This window comes from Chlorocebus sabaeus, chromosome 11, assembly GCF_047675955.1.
Source record: "Chlorocebus sabaeus isolate Y175 chromosome 11, mChlSab1.0.hap1, whole genome shotgun sequence".
In the NCBI taxonomy this organism is placed as follows: Eukaryota; Metazoa; Chordata; class Mammalia; order Primates; family Cercopithecidae; genus Chlorocebus; species Chlorocebus sabaeus.
In genome coordinates, this window is record NC_132914.1 from 15,190,498 (window position 1) to 15,207,323 (window position 16,826).

Sequence of the window (16,826 nt, forward strand, 5' to 3'; positions counted from 1 at the left end):
AAAAAAACAGAAAAAGAAAAAAGCCTTTTTGTGGAAATGCCTATTACGTCCTTTACTCATTTTAAAATGGAGTTATTTGGTGTTTTATTATTGAATTGTAACAGCTTTTATATATTCAAGATACAAGTCTCATATTGGGTATATGGTTTGCAAATATTTTCGTCCATTGTGTGAATTGTCTTTTCACTTTCTTAGTGGTTTCCTTTGCAGCACGAACAGTTTTAATTGTGATGAAGTTCAGTTACACTGTTTTTTTTTTTCTTCTTCTTTTGTTGCTTCTTCTCTTTGGGTCATATCTAAGAAACCATTGCCTGTTCCAAATTTATGAAGATTTATGTCTGTGTTTCCTTCTAAGATTTTAGTTTTAGCTCTTAAATTTAGGTCTTTCATTTGTAGGAATTAATTTTTGTATATGGCAAGAAATAGGAGTCCAACTTCATTCTTTTGCATGTGGCTATCCAGTTTTTCCAACACTCTTTGTTTAAAATACTATTCTTTCCCCATTGAAAGGTCTTGCAACCCTTGTCTAAGACAATTTACTGTAAAAGTGAGGGTTTATTTCTGTTTCAAAATATATCCTAAGGATATACCTGTCATTTTGCTAGTAGTGCCACACTGTCTAGGTTACTGTAGCTTTGTAATAACTTTTGAAAATGCAAAGTATGAGTTCTCCAAGTTTATTTTTCTTCTTCAAGATTGTTTTGGTTGTTCTGGGACCTTTGCATTTTCATATTAAATTTAGGATCAGCTTATCAGTGTCTGCGAAGAAAATAGCTAGGATTTTGATAGAGATTGTTTTAAACCTGTAGCTTTAATTTGAAGAGTGTTGACATCTTAAGGATATGAGTCTTTCGATTCATGAGTATGGAATGTCTTTTATTTATTTATGTCTTTAATTTCTCCAACAGTATTTTATAGTTTTCAGAATGTTAAGTGTTGTACTTTTGGCAAAATAATTTTCGATATTATTGTAAATGGAATTGTTTTATTTTTGGATCATTTGTTTCAAGGATATAGAAATGCAATAGATTTTTATATATTAATCTTATAGTCAACTTTGTTAAACTCTTATTAGTTCTAATAAATTTTTAGTTGATTTCTTACTATTTTCTATATACGATATTTTATTATCTGTAAATAAAAATAGTTCTTTCTTTTTTTTAAAGTTGTATGACTTTTGGCTGGGTATGGTGGCTCATGCCTGTAATCCCAACACTTTGGGTGGCTGAGGCAGGTGGGTCACTTGAGCTTGGCAGTTTGAGACCAGCCTGGCCAACATGGTGAAACCTCGTCTCTACTAAAAATACGAAAATTAGCCAGGCTTGGTGGTTCACGCCTGTAATTCCAGCTACTCAGGAGGCTGAGGCATGAGAATCACTTGAACCTGGGAGGCAGAGGCTACAGTGATCTGAGATCGTGCCAGTGCACTCCAGCCTGGGTGACAGAGAGAGACCATGTCTCAAAAAACAAAAAAACAAACAAAAAGTTGTTTGACTTTTATTTCATTTTCTTGCCTAATTCTCCTGGCTAGAACTTCTAGTTCAATGCTGACTAGAAATGGTGAGGGCAGATAACTTTTCTTGTTCTGATCTTAGGGTGAAAAATTTCAGTCTTTGACCATTAAGTATGATAGCTGTGGGTTTTTCCTTGGTGCCCTTTATCAGGTTGAGGAAATCCTCTTCTAAGTTTGTTGAGTGAATTCTGCTCTTAATTGCTATGTTAAATTAAGGATGAGATAATTTAATACTTAGAAAACTGCTGGTAATACTCTTGTATCTAATACATGAAGTAGTCAACAGGCTGGTGAAACTGGGGAGGGAGTCTACTCTCAGGTCTCATTTACTGAGTAGATAGGTTTTACCAGTGATCTTAAATGACATCTCCATTTTCAAAGAGATAAAGAAGACAATTGTGGAAGGTACCATGTAGTTGATTGTTCAACATTTTATTAAAATGGTACCAAAACTTAAATGATGAAATGCATAAGAAGGGTTCCTGTGCTGAAGAAAACAACTTGGTACTGAATTGGGTGTCTGCTTTACCTTACTAAGTTAAAATTACTATCTGTGTAATTATTGATAGTAGCATAGTTATTGATTTATTAATTGACATGATATGTAAAGTTGAAATTATGTAAATTATCACATAAACTAATGAGAAAAGGATATGTTTTGTTATAGTGTCTGACATATATTATTCCTCGATAAGCATCAGTTTCTTTTTCTCCTTTCAAAGTGTGTAATAAATAAAATGGGGTTTTTTCAAGGTGTTAATAAAAGGCAGAATTTATAAGGCATGGTTGGGGATAATAAACATCAAATTCAAGATTATGCTTATCTTGGCATCTATGAGTCAAGGATGAGGAAGGAGGAGTAAGCTGTTGTGTTGCACAGGGCACTTTATTTTTATTTCATAATGAAAGATTATGTGTTAGTATAACTAAACATTAATAAAATAACATAAAACTTGAGCTAGAATGGAACTTAGCAAGCATCTGGCCTAACCTCTTCAGTTTTACAGTTGAGGAAACTGAACTCTAAAGAGTTAAATTGATTTATTCTATGCTGGTGTATACTAATGTTAGAACATGGAATAGAACCTAGTTTTGTTAGTTTAGAAGTCTTTTTGTTATGCCAAGCTTTTTAGAATATGTATATTTTAAATTAGTGTGATAGTTTGTATGATATTTTATAATTATACCTTTTTACAGCAAGAGGATTATATGTCCCTACCTTTTGCCATGTGATGTGAGGTGTTTCCCCTTGGGAGATTTTTACTTCCCATGCCGTTAATGACTAATTTGGTTTTAGCCAAAGGAATGTGAATGAAAGTAATGTCTAAGCAAAAGCTTTAAAATAAGCTGGTCCTGCCCATGGCCCACAGGCTGCATACAGCCCAGGGCTGTTTTGAATGTAGCCCAACACAAATTTGTAAACTTTCTTAAAACATTATGAAATTTTTTTTTTCAGCTCATCTGCTATCGTTAGTGTATTTTATGTGTGATCCAAGACAGTTCTTTCATTGTGGCCCAGGGAAACCAAAAGATTGGACACCCCTGCTAAAAGCTGTTGTATACTGTGTATCTCTGTCATATTGGTCTTTTCCCTCTGCCACAAGGCCTAGATGGGGTGAGGGGGTGCTGTTCCTTCAGCCTGGTGTCCTATAATGAAAAAGTATACAGTTATTGGCCAGTGAAATTTTGTTGTTGTTGCTGCATTATCATCTGGTAAAAGGTGACTGACACAGAAAGTTAGCTGTCCAGCTTTTCTCTTTAGGTTGGGTTAATAAGAAAAGTAAGAGCTATTTCCTGGCATTTGAGGGATTTACATCTTTCAGCTCCTCATACCTCATTCACCCAAGCAAAATGTGAAAAGTACGTTTGGACAAATGATTTCTACTGCTGGTTATTTATTTATTTTTTAAATGAGACCTGGTCTTGCTGTGTTGCACAGGTTGGTCTCTACCCTTCAGGCTCAAGCAGTCCACTGCCTCAGCCTCCGAAGTAACTGAGATTACAGGTATGTGCCACTGCTCCCAGCTCTGGACAAATGATTTCTTAAATTCCTGTGGAGATAAATACAAGACCTTCTATAACTTCACTCCTTATCTGCATAATGATAGTAGAGTTTGGCAAGCTAGTGAGTAGGGCCTTGATGGAAAATTGGCCAGTTTTCTAAAGGGGTGTAATTTGCTGTATGTATTCTAAAATGGCATTTGTTGGATCAGGTCATTTAATTTTATTTTGCCCTTGTAACACAGTGATCCCCAAAATTGACTTGGAGAAGTAATTTTAAGGTATCTTATGTTTTTATCATGTGGACCGTTCCAAAATTTCTGAAAACGTAGCACTGAATGCAACAAGAAGTTAGATTGTAGTGACAGTTCTGGCTTTGATGTAACCAAAATTTTAAGAACATGATTTACTCCTGCATAGTCTAGGGAATTGTTGGTAAAGCAAACTCCCTATTTCCTTTGTGGTTGGTTGTTTTTTACAACGTAGTTTGGGGATATTGTATTCCACATTTTGGTTGGTGACAGGCAGAGGGGTTAATTTGTGGACGTGTCAAATATTATGATCACTCGATAACTTACTCAACTGAGTTTATGAGTATTTGATAAACAGATTTCACCACTTACTGTTTTTTTTTTTTTTTAAGACGGCAGGATAGCTAGTGACAGTTATTTTATACTAGTTGAGAGAACAGTAGTTAACAATGCAACAGTATAACATCTATTTACATAGCCTTTATGTTATACTGGGTATTATCAGTAATTTAAAGACGATTTAAAGTATACAGCAATATGTGTATAGGTTATATGCAAATACTACACTACTTTATATAAGGGATTTGAACATTGTCAGATTTTATCTGTGGGAAGTCCTGAGACCAGTCTCCCACAAATACTGATGGACATCATATTTAAAATAAAAATTTCAAAATCTTTATACTAAATTTGAACAGATAAGTATCAAAGTGAGTGAACAGACTCACTAGTCTATTTAATGAACAATAAGCAGTAAAGCAGATTATTAGCATTTATTGTGCAACCCATTATTCTTTATGATTTTAAGAGTATTGCAAATTCTCAAGCAAAATTTAGAAATGCAAAATAAAATCATACAGTTTTCAACTGAGATTGGGATTCTTAAAGAACCTAATAGCAGAGTTGCATTTCTAAAGAGGTTAGAAATTATCAGTTAAATATTAAATATTTAATATTTAATTCAGCCATTTAATGAAAATAAACTTGAATTAAAATTATTTTCACTAGAAAAATGCATGAAATTTTCATTCAGAAAAATGTTATACTCTCAGCCAACAGCATGAATATAATTGAAAAGCCTTTGTCAAAGATAGAAATGCCATGTCCACTTAATGTTTTCTAAGCTTTTGCTTTAATTTTATTTTGAAGTATACTTCATCAAATGTTCATTACTTTGAATTAATACAGCATTTGTTTTGTTTATGTGTTGTATATGCTTTTTGACCCAACAATCATGGTACTTAGTTAAGTCTGTTCTTGGAAAGCAGTACAGACCCTAGTTTATTTAATCAGAGAAACCCTACCATAGACCTGTTTTTCAAACAGAGCATCTGGAGTTAATATTCCTGATGTTTCCAGTTCATTGTTCACCTTTATTTTCACATCCTTTGGATTTTTGATAGAGCACTTGCCCTCATCTGCTTCCCTTGTTGCTGGGCAAGGTTTGTGACACTGATGTCTGATTGGTTTTAGACTATTTCGGCTTTGAGCCAATCAGACAGTGAATTTCAGTTCTCTCACAGGACTGAAACATTGAAGCAGCTGTTGATATATTTTTCCTGTGGGGAGATTATATAAACTAAGAGTATGACTGCAGCAAGCTCCCTCTTGGGTATGTTTGAAAAATTACAAGGTTCATCTGTAAGGAAGGGGGGAAATGAGGTTTATTTTTAAAACTTGGTTATTAAGAACACCTAGTAAGTAGTGAATTTGAGAAAAAAAATTCTGATAAATTTTCCATTTTTATTTTATAATCCTATATTTAAAGAACTATAGAATGGTGTAATGTAATAAAAATGTCTTTTATTTTCATGAATATTTACTTTGTAATCCACACTTGTTTTATAATAAAGCTTTGAAAAGACTTCTCATATAACCTTTTGTAACGCTGCGAAAGGCAGTTAAGGAGAAAAGGATGTAGTAATTGTACTTTTACCACTTAATATAGGTTGTCCAGCATCAGACATTTAGATTTCATTAGATGAATTAAACTAAGTCAGTTCAGTGCAGTAGACAGCACCAACACTTCATAATACTATCCCTAGTAATCCTTTGGGTCCAGAATACTATTAATTTTTGGAATCGGAAATCTGCAACAATAGTGGTAGATGGATATGAAAAATTTTTTTTTTACTTGTCTGGATTTAAGGTTTTGCTAGATTTATATATACTATATATATGGTCTATGGAATTTTTAAAAATAAATTTACATTTGAATTTTTCATTGTATAGAAAAGTATGTTCTTATGTATATTGTCCATGTTTGACTTATTCCTCAGGTAGGAAATTAATTTATATTAATGTATATTTCTGGAAATGTTCATGGATATTTATTAAAGCAAATAGCATAAAAGATGTAAATCTTATTCATTTATGTGTGTGGTATATTTAATGCATGTTACATGGATTTAGGGTTTTATGTAAACTGTGTTCTAGATTCTTTATTTCAAACAAAGAACCACACTTAAGTATTGCAGATACAGCTTTTGTTTAACTATGTTTTTCTGACCTTATTGTCTGTCTCCTGTTGCTGGGCAGGAATCAGAATGCTGGCTGCTGATTGGCTGAGTTTGTGAACGGCTCTTGAGCAGCCATTTAAATTCTTGAGCTTTTTGAGCAGGCAGATTGTAGGCTAAGACATAACAGCTTCCCTTTGTTGTTTCATTGCTATGATCTCTTGCTAGAAAGAAGTGGGTGGAGGGGGATGAAGCAGAGAAGAGAGTAATGTTTTCATTTAAAGAAGAAGCTCGTTGGGCTTTCCTTAAAAATATTTTAAAAATAATTTACCAAAAATTTGAAAAAAGAAATTTCCAAGCCAGAGAGACTTAACCCTTCTCTGGTTATTTAAATATAAATTCCTGTGGAAAAGATTTTATTAGTGATAGTATTTTCCCAGAGTTCTTGAATATACAGAGACTTAACATTATTTTGACTCTCTTCCTCATGAAAAAAATACTTTCAGGAGAAACTAGTTCATCATGTTTTGCAGTTACTTTTAGACATGGCAGACATCTTCTGCCGTAAAATACCAATGCTTTTTCTGTGAAAATGAATTACAGTCATGTGAAAGTTTTCTGATTTGAATTGCCACCTAAAATACTAAATTTATTTTATAGAATAGTTTTATGAATGGCATCTTAGTTCTAGGTGACAGTACTAAAATGATCCTTGGAAGTGTTTTGCTGTGGTATTACAGCCATGGAAACTTGTTTGCAGGTAACACACCCTTCTTTAACGTGTATCTTTCTTAAATATGCTTTGCTAATGCAAAATACATTTCTGAAAGCAGACTGCTGATTGGTTTGTACAGATATGGCTGAACTAGTTTGAACTAATTGTTCATGCTACTTCCTTATTGCTTTGTCTGTTTTTTATTATGTTTAGAACTCATAAGATCCGGTAAATGGCTGTAGTGTGCTCCCTTGTGGGTATGGATGGTAGTTATTCTGTAATTCTTTTTAGAATGCTTTATTATTACTGAACTTAATGGCAATTTTATTGATAAAATCAACTTTTCTTAAATTATATATATTTTTATTAAATATTATTTGGTGGTGGCAATTTAATATTAAATGTGAGGTTTACATGTTGGATTTTCTAATTTATATGTAAAATACCAAAGGGGAATTTGTCTCAGACTCTTTAGTTTATTCCTAAAAACATTATCCTGAATATTTAGTGTATTCCTAAAAACATTATCCTGAATATATAGATGGTGATGGTTATAACATTTATTGAGTTCTTACTACATTCCAAGTGCTTAATGTATAGAATCTCATTTAGTTCTCATGGCAACCTTTGTGACAGGTGTTGGTATTCATCCCTTTTTAAGGTAGCCAAAACTAAGAAATTGATGTTAGTTTGCCCAGTCTCACACAGTAGGTTTCCTGGAAAAATTGGAATTCAAATCTATGAATTTGTCTACAGTCTACAGAGTTCATGTTCTTAATTGGGTTATTACAAGTTATGACTTTTTTTAAAGGAATGCTTACTTTTAATGTAAGAGTTCATGTTCTTAATTGGGTTATTAAAAGTTATGAATTTTTTAAAAGGAATACTTACTTTTAATGCAATTGGTAATAACTAGCAGCTATCCATATAATATCTGAGATGTGGATATTATAAGGCTAAATTCAAAAGAATGGCCTTTCAGTATTTTGAAATACTTACAGGGTAACTATGCTACTTATATTATAAATTTAATTATTTTGTAGTTTTGGAATTAGTAAGGAAAAGTGACAGCAAAATACAATGCATTGTATATGTATCTTTTTGCAGAAAATTTTGCAGTTAGAAAATAACTGTAATGATGGGAAGGGAAAAACCTTGAAGGTGTGAAATTTTAGTCTGTAATTAAAAATCCTTAACATAGTGTCTATTATAATTTTGTATTAAGGTTTCTGTTTAAATGAAGAGTAATTTTCCTAAATATTTAGTTATATAAATAAAATGGCTAGAATAAGACATGTTCTAAGTTATTGGCTCAAAATGAGAGAATGAATACAGAATGTATCACAGTCTAGAAATTCTCTGACAAGGTGGTAGAATCTCAAGCTGAACTGGCCTCCAGCAAATAGGCTAGGCTTATTGTTTTATGCCCTTTAGCCAAAGATCAGCAGGAACACCTTTGTAATTGAACAACTTAGGTTTACTATTTGTTGCAGGGAGGAAATAATGTTCACTATGGGAAAACTGTAAGGCACATCAGTCAGTAAGAGGATGTTAGAAAAAAGCTAGTATAGGATTTGAGTATAGTATAGTATAGGTTGGGTTACTCTGGGGAGAGATTAAAGAAGTAGATCCTTATCGTGGATTGGGTGGCATCAGAAAGTTGGGGCACTTCTATACTTGGGTATCTCAATAAATGTTATCTATATAGGGAGGACAGACTATTATAAGATAAAGCTGTAACTGATAAAGAAGTAGCCATCACTTATTTAGTGAGGGGGGATGTTTGGAATTTTGTGGGTTGCACAGTGACCTTGTCTGACTTGAATGTTCTCTGAGTTGGTTTTATGTCCAACCAGAGAACAGCATGGCTTAACCGTAAGCATCAGATCCGTTAACAACATTGAGTCCTAACTGTGAGTGTCAGTTAAGTTTTCAGACATCAGGGGCTGCATTTCTTTCTTTCTCAGGCCAAAGCAAATGTATTCTACCATATCATTCCTACTGGTGATGGTAATGGTAAGTGACTATCCAATGTTAAAACAGTATTCCTGCCTCCTATACATCTTAGTCCTTAAAGGTATTTTGTTTTATTCTACTGTTGATTGATGACATTGTTTTCTTCAGAACCACATCCTTGTGCTCTTTTGTTTGCCTTTATTGCACTGGCCAGATGTTAACATGGAAATGGTTACAGGAAACATCCTTGTTTTTTTCTGATCCTGTTTCAATGTCAGACATGATACCTCTGTTTTCTTGGTAGATGACCTTTATCAGATTTGAGTAAGTTTCCTTGTATTCTTAGTTTCCAGAGAGTTGTAATTATTCATCAGTCTTGAATTTTGTCAAATGAATATTCTGTATTTGTTGAGGTAATCCTTTGTTCATTTTGTCCCTCTGTTCTGTTTATGTGGTGAATTAAGTAGCTTGATTTGTTTTGTGGTTTTCTTTCATGCTTAACAGTATTGTTTCAGAGTTCTGGAGGCAACGCATTTGAAATCACGGTGTTGTCACTGCCATTCTCCCTCTGAAGGTGCTGAGGAAGGATCTGTTCCAGGCCTCTCTCCTAGCTTCTGGTAGTTGCTTGGCTTGGGGTACCATAACTTCAATCGTCACGTGGCATTCTCCCAGTATGTATGTCTGTCTGTGTCCAGATTTTCCCTTTATAAGGACACCAATTGTATTGGATTAGGGCTCACTTTAGTATCCTTATATTACCTTGATTACCACTGTAAAGGCCCTGTTTAAATAAGATCACATACTGAGGTACTGGGGCTTAAGACTAATATCTTTCTGGGGATGTGGTGGGGTGTGGAATGTTGCACAATTCAGTCAGTAACAACCTGGTACCAGACATTCAGTTTAGGCAAAACTCATAATTGTACACTCTGCTGGGTGTGAAATAAAGTCAGAATGCATCATGGCTTGTTCATGGTCAACACTGCTTGATTTTCGAATGTGAAATCGGCCTTATATTTTTCTAAGTAAGCTTCACTTGGTCAGAATTCATTACCTTTTAAAAAAGCCTACTTCTAAATAACTCATAGATGAAAGAAGAATCATGATGGATATTAGAAAATATTTTAACAGAATAATGTAAATGACACATGAAAATGTGAGATGCAACTAAAGTAGCTCTTAGAGGGAAATTTATAGTTTTATATGCACACATTGCAAAAGAAGAAAGATTGAAAATAACACTTAAGCTTGAATCTCAAGGAAAAGGATGGCATGTTAAACTCTTTCCAAGAAAAAGTAAGAGAAAAGAAATAATAAATATTAGAGTAAATAATTAAAATAAGAAAGCAGATGTAAAACTAAGAAATATCAGCCAAGTAAAGGTTCATACTTTAATAAGTGAATAGAATTGATAAAACTGTAGCACAACTTACCAAAAAAAGAGAAGAATACACACACACACACACAACCTTTGTATTTATTTTAAAATTTTTTTTGTAGTGGCATTACTGAGATATAACCACATATCTACTATTCACCCATTTAAAGTACAATTCAGTAATTTTTAGCATATTCACAGAGCTGTATAATCATCACCATAATCAATGTTAGAACATTTTCATAACCCCATAAAGAAATCCTGTACCCTTTAGCAGCCACTCCTCATTTTCTCCAGAACCTTCCAACCCTAGGTAGTCACTGATTTACTTTCTGTCTCTAGATTTGCCTACTCTGGACATTTCATATAAATTGAATCATTCAGTATGTGGCCTTTTGTGACTGGCTTCTCTCACTCAGCATATTTTTAAGGTTTATGCATGCAGTAGCATGTTCAGTACTTCATTCTCCTTTGTGGTTGAATGATATTCTGTCGTATGGGTATGCCACATTTTATTTCTCCATTCATCAGTCATAGAACATTCAGGTTGTTTCCAGTTTTGGGCCATTATGAGTAGTGCTTCTATAGAGCATTCGTGTACAAGTTTTTGTGTGGACATGTTTTCATTTCTCTTGGGTATACACCTAGGAATGGAATCGCAGGGTCATATGACAACTCTATATTTCACATACTGTGGAACTGCGTGTTTTCCAAAGCAACTGCACCTGTTTGCAGTCCCACTATCATTGTATGAAAGTTCCAGTTTTTTCACATCCTTGCCAACACTCATTATTCTCATTGATTGTAGCTGTCCTGGTTTGTATGAAGTGTTATTTCATTGTAGTTTTGATTTGCGTTTCACTGATGACTAATGATGTTTATTGCTTACGGACTTTTGGCTTAGGGGTCTTTTCCTGAAAATGTCTGTTCAAGTCCTTTGACCATTTTTAAATTGGGTTATTTGATTTATTGAATTACAGCAGTTCTTATGTATTCTAGATATAAAAGTCTATTCTATATAAATATATGTTCTGTATTCTAGATATGAAAGTCTAGATTCGAGATAAAAGTCCTTTATCAGGCATATGATTTGCAAATGTTTTCTCCCATTGTTGTGAATTCTCTTTCTTGATGGTAATCTTTTGTTAATATGCTTATAGTTCTGCCAATCTAAGTATGCTTGGTTGCAAATGTAATCTTTCCTTACATGTTTCTTAATTCTTCCTCCTTTTTCCTTTATCTCTATACCTGTTATTTCCCTACTGTTTTTGTTCTTCCACTTTTATTTTTCTTTCTCATTTTCTTCAGGTACTTTTTTTTTTTACTTTATCTACCTTTTTTTTGCTTATACATCTCTATACTCTGTGAATTCCATATTGAAAATGAAAACTTGTCCCTTTTCCCCCAATACTTCCTAGTTGATTTTCTAGTAGACTATAGTCATTTTTGATTTTGTATTACACAGATGCAGTAAATATGAAAATCAGTATACACAAGCAGTAGGTTTTCTATGTCTTTATTTAAACATTATGTGAGGTGTGCTGCTTGCATCTCTTCTAAGATCAATTTGTATTAAGCCTACAATTTGGTGGCTACTGTTTCAGTTATTAAATGCTCTTTCTCTTTTTTCTTAAAGATTCAAAATGGACAGTTTAGAAGAACCTCAGAAGAAAGTCTTTAAGGCTCGAAAAACGATGAGAGTGAGTGATCGTCAGCAACTTGAAGCCGTGTACAAGGTCAAAGAAGAACTGTTGAAAACTGATGTCAAGCTGTTAAATGGCAACCATGAAAATGGAGATTTGGACCCAACCTCACCTTTGGAAAATATGGATTACATTAAAGACAAGGAAGAGGTGAATGGCATTGAAGAGATTTGTCTTGATCCTGAAGAAAGTAAAACAGAATGGAAAGAAACACCCTGTATCCTAAGTGTTAATGTAAAAAACAAGCAGGATGATGATTTAAATTGTGAACCTTTGTCTCCCCATAACATATCTCCAGAACCAGACTCTAAACTGACTGCTGAACCAGTTTCTGGTGATCCAGCCACTGGTGATCTAGATGCTGGAGATCCAACCTCTGGAGTACTGGCCTCTGGTGATTCCACCTCTGGTGATCCCACCTCTAGTGAGCCCTCCTCTAGTGATGCTGCCTCAGGTGATGCAACCTCTGGTGATGCCCCTTCTGGTGATGTCCCCTCTGGTGATGTCACCTCTGGTGATGCCACCGCTGATGATCTCTCCTCTGGTGATCCCACCTCTGGTGATCCCATCCCAGGTGAACCGGTCCCTGTTGAACCCATTTCTGGTGATTGTGCCGCTGATGATATAGCCTCTAGTGAAATAACTTCTGTTGATCTGGCTTCTGGAGCACCAGCTTCCACTGATCCAGCCCCTGATGATCTGGCCTCTGGTGATCTATCTTCTAGTGAATTGGCCTCTGATGATTTAGCCACTGGTGAACTGGCCTCTGATGAGCTGACTTCTGAATCAGCCTTCGATCGTACCTTTGAACCAAATACTGTACCAGTTTGTGAACCAGTTCCTGAAATTGACAATATAGAACCAAGTAGCAATAAAGATGATGATTTTCTTGAAAAAAATGGGGTTGATGAAAAATTAGAGCAAATCCAGAGTAAAGACTCATTGGATGAGAAAAATAATGCTGATAATAATATTGATGCTAATGAAGAAACTCTAGAAACAGATGATACAACTATTTGTTCAGATCGACCCCCTGAAAATGAAAAGAAGGTAGAGGAAGATACTACAGAGCTTGCTCTTGGAGAAGATGCTATATCTAGCAGTATGGAAATTGACCAAGGTGAAAAGAATGAAGATGAAACTTCTGCAGATCTTGTAGAAACCATTAGTGAAAATGTTACTGAAGATGACAAAAGTGAGAATATCTTAGAAAATACAGACTCTATGGAGACAGATGAAATCATTCCTATTTTGGAAAAGCTTGCACCTTCTGAGGATGAACTTACTTGCTTTTCTAAAACATCTCTCCTTCCAATCGATGAGACAAATCCAGATTTGGAAGAGAAAATGGAAAGTTCTTTTGGTTCACCATCTAAACAAGAAAGTAGTGAGAGTTTGCCAAAAGAAGCATTTCTGGTCCTCTCTGATGAAGAGGATATTTCAGGTGAAAAAGATGAGTCTGAAGTTATATCGCAAAATGAAACATGCTCTCCAGGTTAGCATATAACTTAAATTTTAAATATTTTTATTGACTTTGATGAACTGTTTAATAAAATATTATCATAATGTTTTAAATTTATTTCTGCTGCAGAGAAAGTTGAGAATAGTGATGACTCTATAGAAAGATGTCTTAACTTCATAGAATTCAGAATTACAGCGTGTCTACTCTGTGAGTAGCATTGTGCTAAGTACTAAGAAGGGAGATAAAATAAGTAGAAAATATGCCCTTATAGTCTGGAAATAGAGGTGAAATAGAGCACCCATAACACTGAGATAACAGTTTAAGTTAGTACATAATTGACTAGAGTTGTAGCAGTTCTTTCTTGCTATCACTTAGCGAACAAATAACTTAGAACTAAAAGCCTAATAGTTTATTCTGTTAGCTTCAAGTGTAACAAATTATATTTTCAATCAATTAATATTCCCAATGAAATCCTGTACTTTAATATTCTTTGTCCAGGGAATGACAGCACCATCGTTGTAAGCCAGAAACCTTAAAGCTTGATTATTCATTTGATAAAGACTTTACCCATTTGCTTCCCCAGCCCTTTTGATTCTACCCAACCTATTCTCTCCCTCATTTTCTGAATGAGCTCTCTATAACCCAGTTATCTTATTTGATATTGTCCCTCTATGTCTTAGATCTCTGTTACTTTTAGGTTGATTTCAAACTCCTTATGTAAAAGGTACATTAACTTTATGATTTGTTCAGTACCTCTCTCTCCCAATCTCTTTTATTTTATTTATTATTCCTAGAGAAAAAGAGAATGATAAAAATTCTTTTATGGTCAAATTCAAAAACGTTACTCCTGTATGAAACTTTCTCAGCCTGAGGAAGACTGAGAAAAGCATGAATACCTTTTTGTTCCCATTATATCACATTCTTTTAGATTTAGACATCTATGAGAGAAGTGACCTTGCTAGCATAAAACACCATCTAATTTGTTCAAAGAAAAAAAAAAATGGAGGCAGGTCTAAGAGAAACAGATAATTTTTTTCCCCCAATATATCATATCAGCTTTTGGAGGTAGAGATTTTTTACTTATTAAAAAATGGCGCTTTTTTTTGGTCAGGTACGGTGGCTCACACCTATAATCCTAGGACTTTGGGAGGCTGAGGCAGTCAGATTGCTTGAGCTCAGGAGTTCAAGACCAGCCTGGGCAACATGGCAAGACCCCGTCTCTACAAAAAATAGAAAAATTAGCCAGGCATGGCGGCACTTGTCTATAGTCCAGGCTACTTGAGGGGCTGAGGTAGGGGGATCACTTGAACCTGGGAGGTCAAGGCTGCAGTAGGCCGAGATCATGCCACTGTACTCCAGCCTGGGTGACAAAGTGAGACCCTGCCTCAAAAAAAAAAAAAAGGCTTTTTATTTTCAAAGAGCATTCAACTAAACCTATATAAAGAGGCCAGGCCCTTCTTGGTCCTAGAGATTTGAAGATAGTATTAGCCGTCAGGATACACACAAGAATTAAATCACAGACCATTAAATACAAGGCTGTGAGTACAGTGATAATGTTAAATTGGTATTCTGGGAGTGCAGAGGAAGGTAACTTCTTTATTAGAGCACCAGATGTATTCAGGGATGTCTTGTCCCTTTTAATATCTGTATAACATAGAGGTTTTTTTTGTTTGCGTGTTTTTGTTTTGTGAGACAGAATCTTGCTCTGTTGCCCAGGCTGGAGTGCAGTGGAAGAATCATAACTCACTGCAGCTTCCACTTCACTGGCTTAGGTGATCGTCCTGCCTAAGCCCCCTGAGTACCTGGGAATACAGGCATGTGCCACCACACTTGGCAAAGTTTTAATTTTTTTGTAGAGACAGGGTCTTGCTATATTGGCTCTGCTGTAACATAGGGTTTTAACGAGTCTAATTCTTTTTTTTTTTTTTTTTTTTGAGATGAAGTCTTGCTTTCGCCCTTGCTGGAGTGCAGTGGCACGATCTTGGCTCACTACAACCTCCGCCTCCCAGGTTCAAGCGATTCTTCTCCCACCTCCGCCTCATGAGTAGCTGGGATTACAGGTGCGCGACACCACACCTGGCTAATTTTTGTATTTTTTTTTTTTTTTGAGACGGAGTCTCGCTCTGTCTCCCAGGTTGGAGTGCAGTGGCATGATCTCGGCTCACTGCAAGTTCCGCCTCCTGGGTTCACGCCATTCTCCTGCCTCAGCCTCCCGAGTAGCTGGGACTACAGGCGCCCGCTACCTCGCCCGGCTAGTTTTTTGTATTTTTTAGTAGAGACGGGGTTTCACCATGTTGGTCAGGCTGGTCTCAAACTCCTGACCTTGTGATCCGCCCACTTCGGCCTTCCAAAGTGCAGGGATTATAAGCGTGAGCCCCCGCACCTGGCTGAATCTAATTCCTTTTAATGGCAGCTCCATCCTACTTACTCAGGCCAGAAACCTTGAAACCATTTTTATTTTTTCTTTCACACCCCATAATCAGTCCATCAGGAAATTCTGTTGGTACTACTACCATAATAGATCTAAAGTCCAATTCACAACTGTTATTACTCCTGCTCTGAGTCACTGTCATCAGGCCAAAACGGTGCCTGGCACACAATAAGTGCCCAGTAAATATTTGTAAAGTGAATGAATAATCAATAATGTAAGAGAAGCATATCATGGAGGACCTTGGTTATAATGCTAAAGCTTTATGATGGCACTGGAATGCCAATAAAGAACTTCAAGCAGAGGAGAATGAAATTTACATTTTGGAAAGATAATAGGTGACAGTGTTGAGAATGAATTTCACTCATCCATTTTCTATAAGTGTTTATACAGAGTGAGGCACTAGGGCAAGTCCTTAAAAGCCTTATAAGTCCTTTAAAAAAAAAGGTCTGTATAAGAAAGTTAAAAAAGCAAATTGCAGCTTATGATTTAATGAGTTTATACACCTTACCTTTATGTCAGAATCTTGATATTGGAGGGTATCCCACACAAGGCAGTGAAGTGCTGAGAGATGAATATTAAGCCATCTGTGTTGCATACTTCGAAAATTCAAAGTTGGGAATATTTTTGGTTACTTGGCCTTTAATCTAATATGCTATATTAGCAGGGTACATTTAGTGATAGATTTAATTTCTTGGCTCATAACTAAACTTTTATTTTGTATCTTTTCCCCTTCCTCTGAAGGTAATTTTGTGTATTTTGAGTTTAAGAATAGTTTCTTAATTGGTTCTTAAACTGTACTCTGTTCTCTTTATATGGTGGCAGAATCTGTTGCATGTCATTTATGTTGCTGTACTCCTGCTGAATTGTTACTTAAATAAATGCCTTTATTCTTCACTAATTTTTAATGTACTCAGAATACAGAATTATTAGCTGAAGTACTAAAGTCAGCTTCAGTACTGG

General features: G+C 35.2%; 1 protein-coding gene across 12 annotated transcripts in view; it reads left to right on the plus strand.

Moving 5' to 3' along the window:
* Positions 1-16,826, plus strand: part of ATF7IP (activating transcription factor 7 interacting protein) — a 134,597-nt gene that overhangs the window by 44,699 nt on the left and 73,072 nt on the right. For 7 of the 12 annotated variants that reach the window (XM_007967736.3, XM_007967732.3, XM_007967730.3 and 4 more), the window contains one exon: positions 11,907-13,468. In XM_007967736.3, coding sequence (XP_007965927.2) covers positions 11,914-13,468 — 1,555 coding nt within the window. In that variant the 5' untranslated portion in view covers positions 11,907-11,913. Of the gene's footprint in view, positions 1-2,078; positions 3,519-4,762; positions 5,378-6,057; positions 6,982-7,038; positions 9,564-11,906; positions 13,469-16,826 lie in introns of those variants that run through there. The other 5 variants (XM_073020505.1, XM_007967735.3, XM_037990316.2 and 2 more) reach the window with 5 other exon arrangements.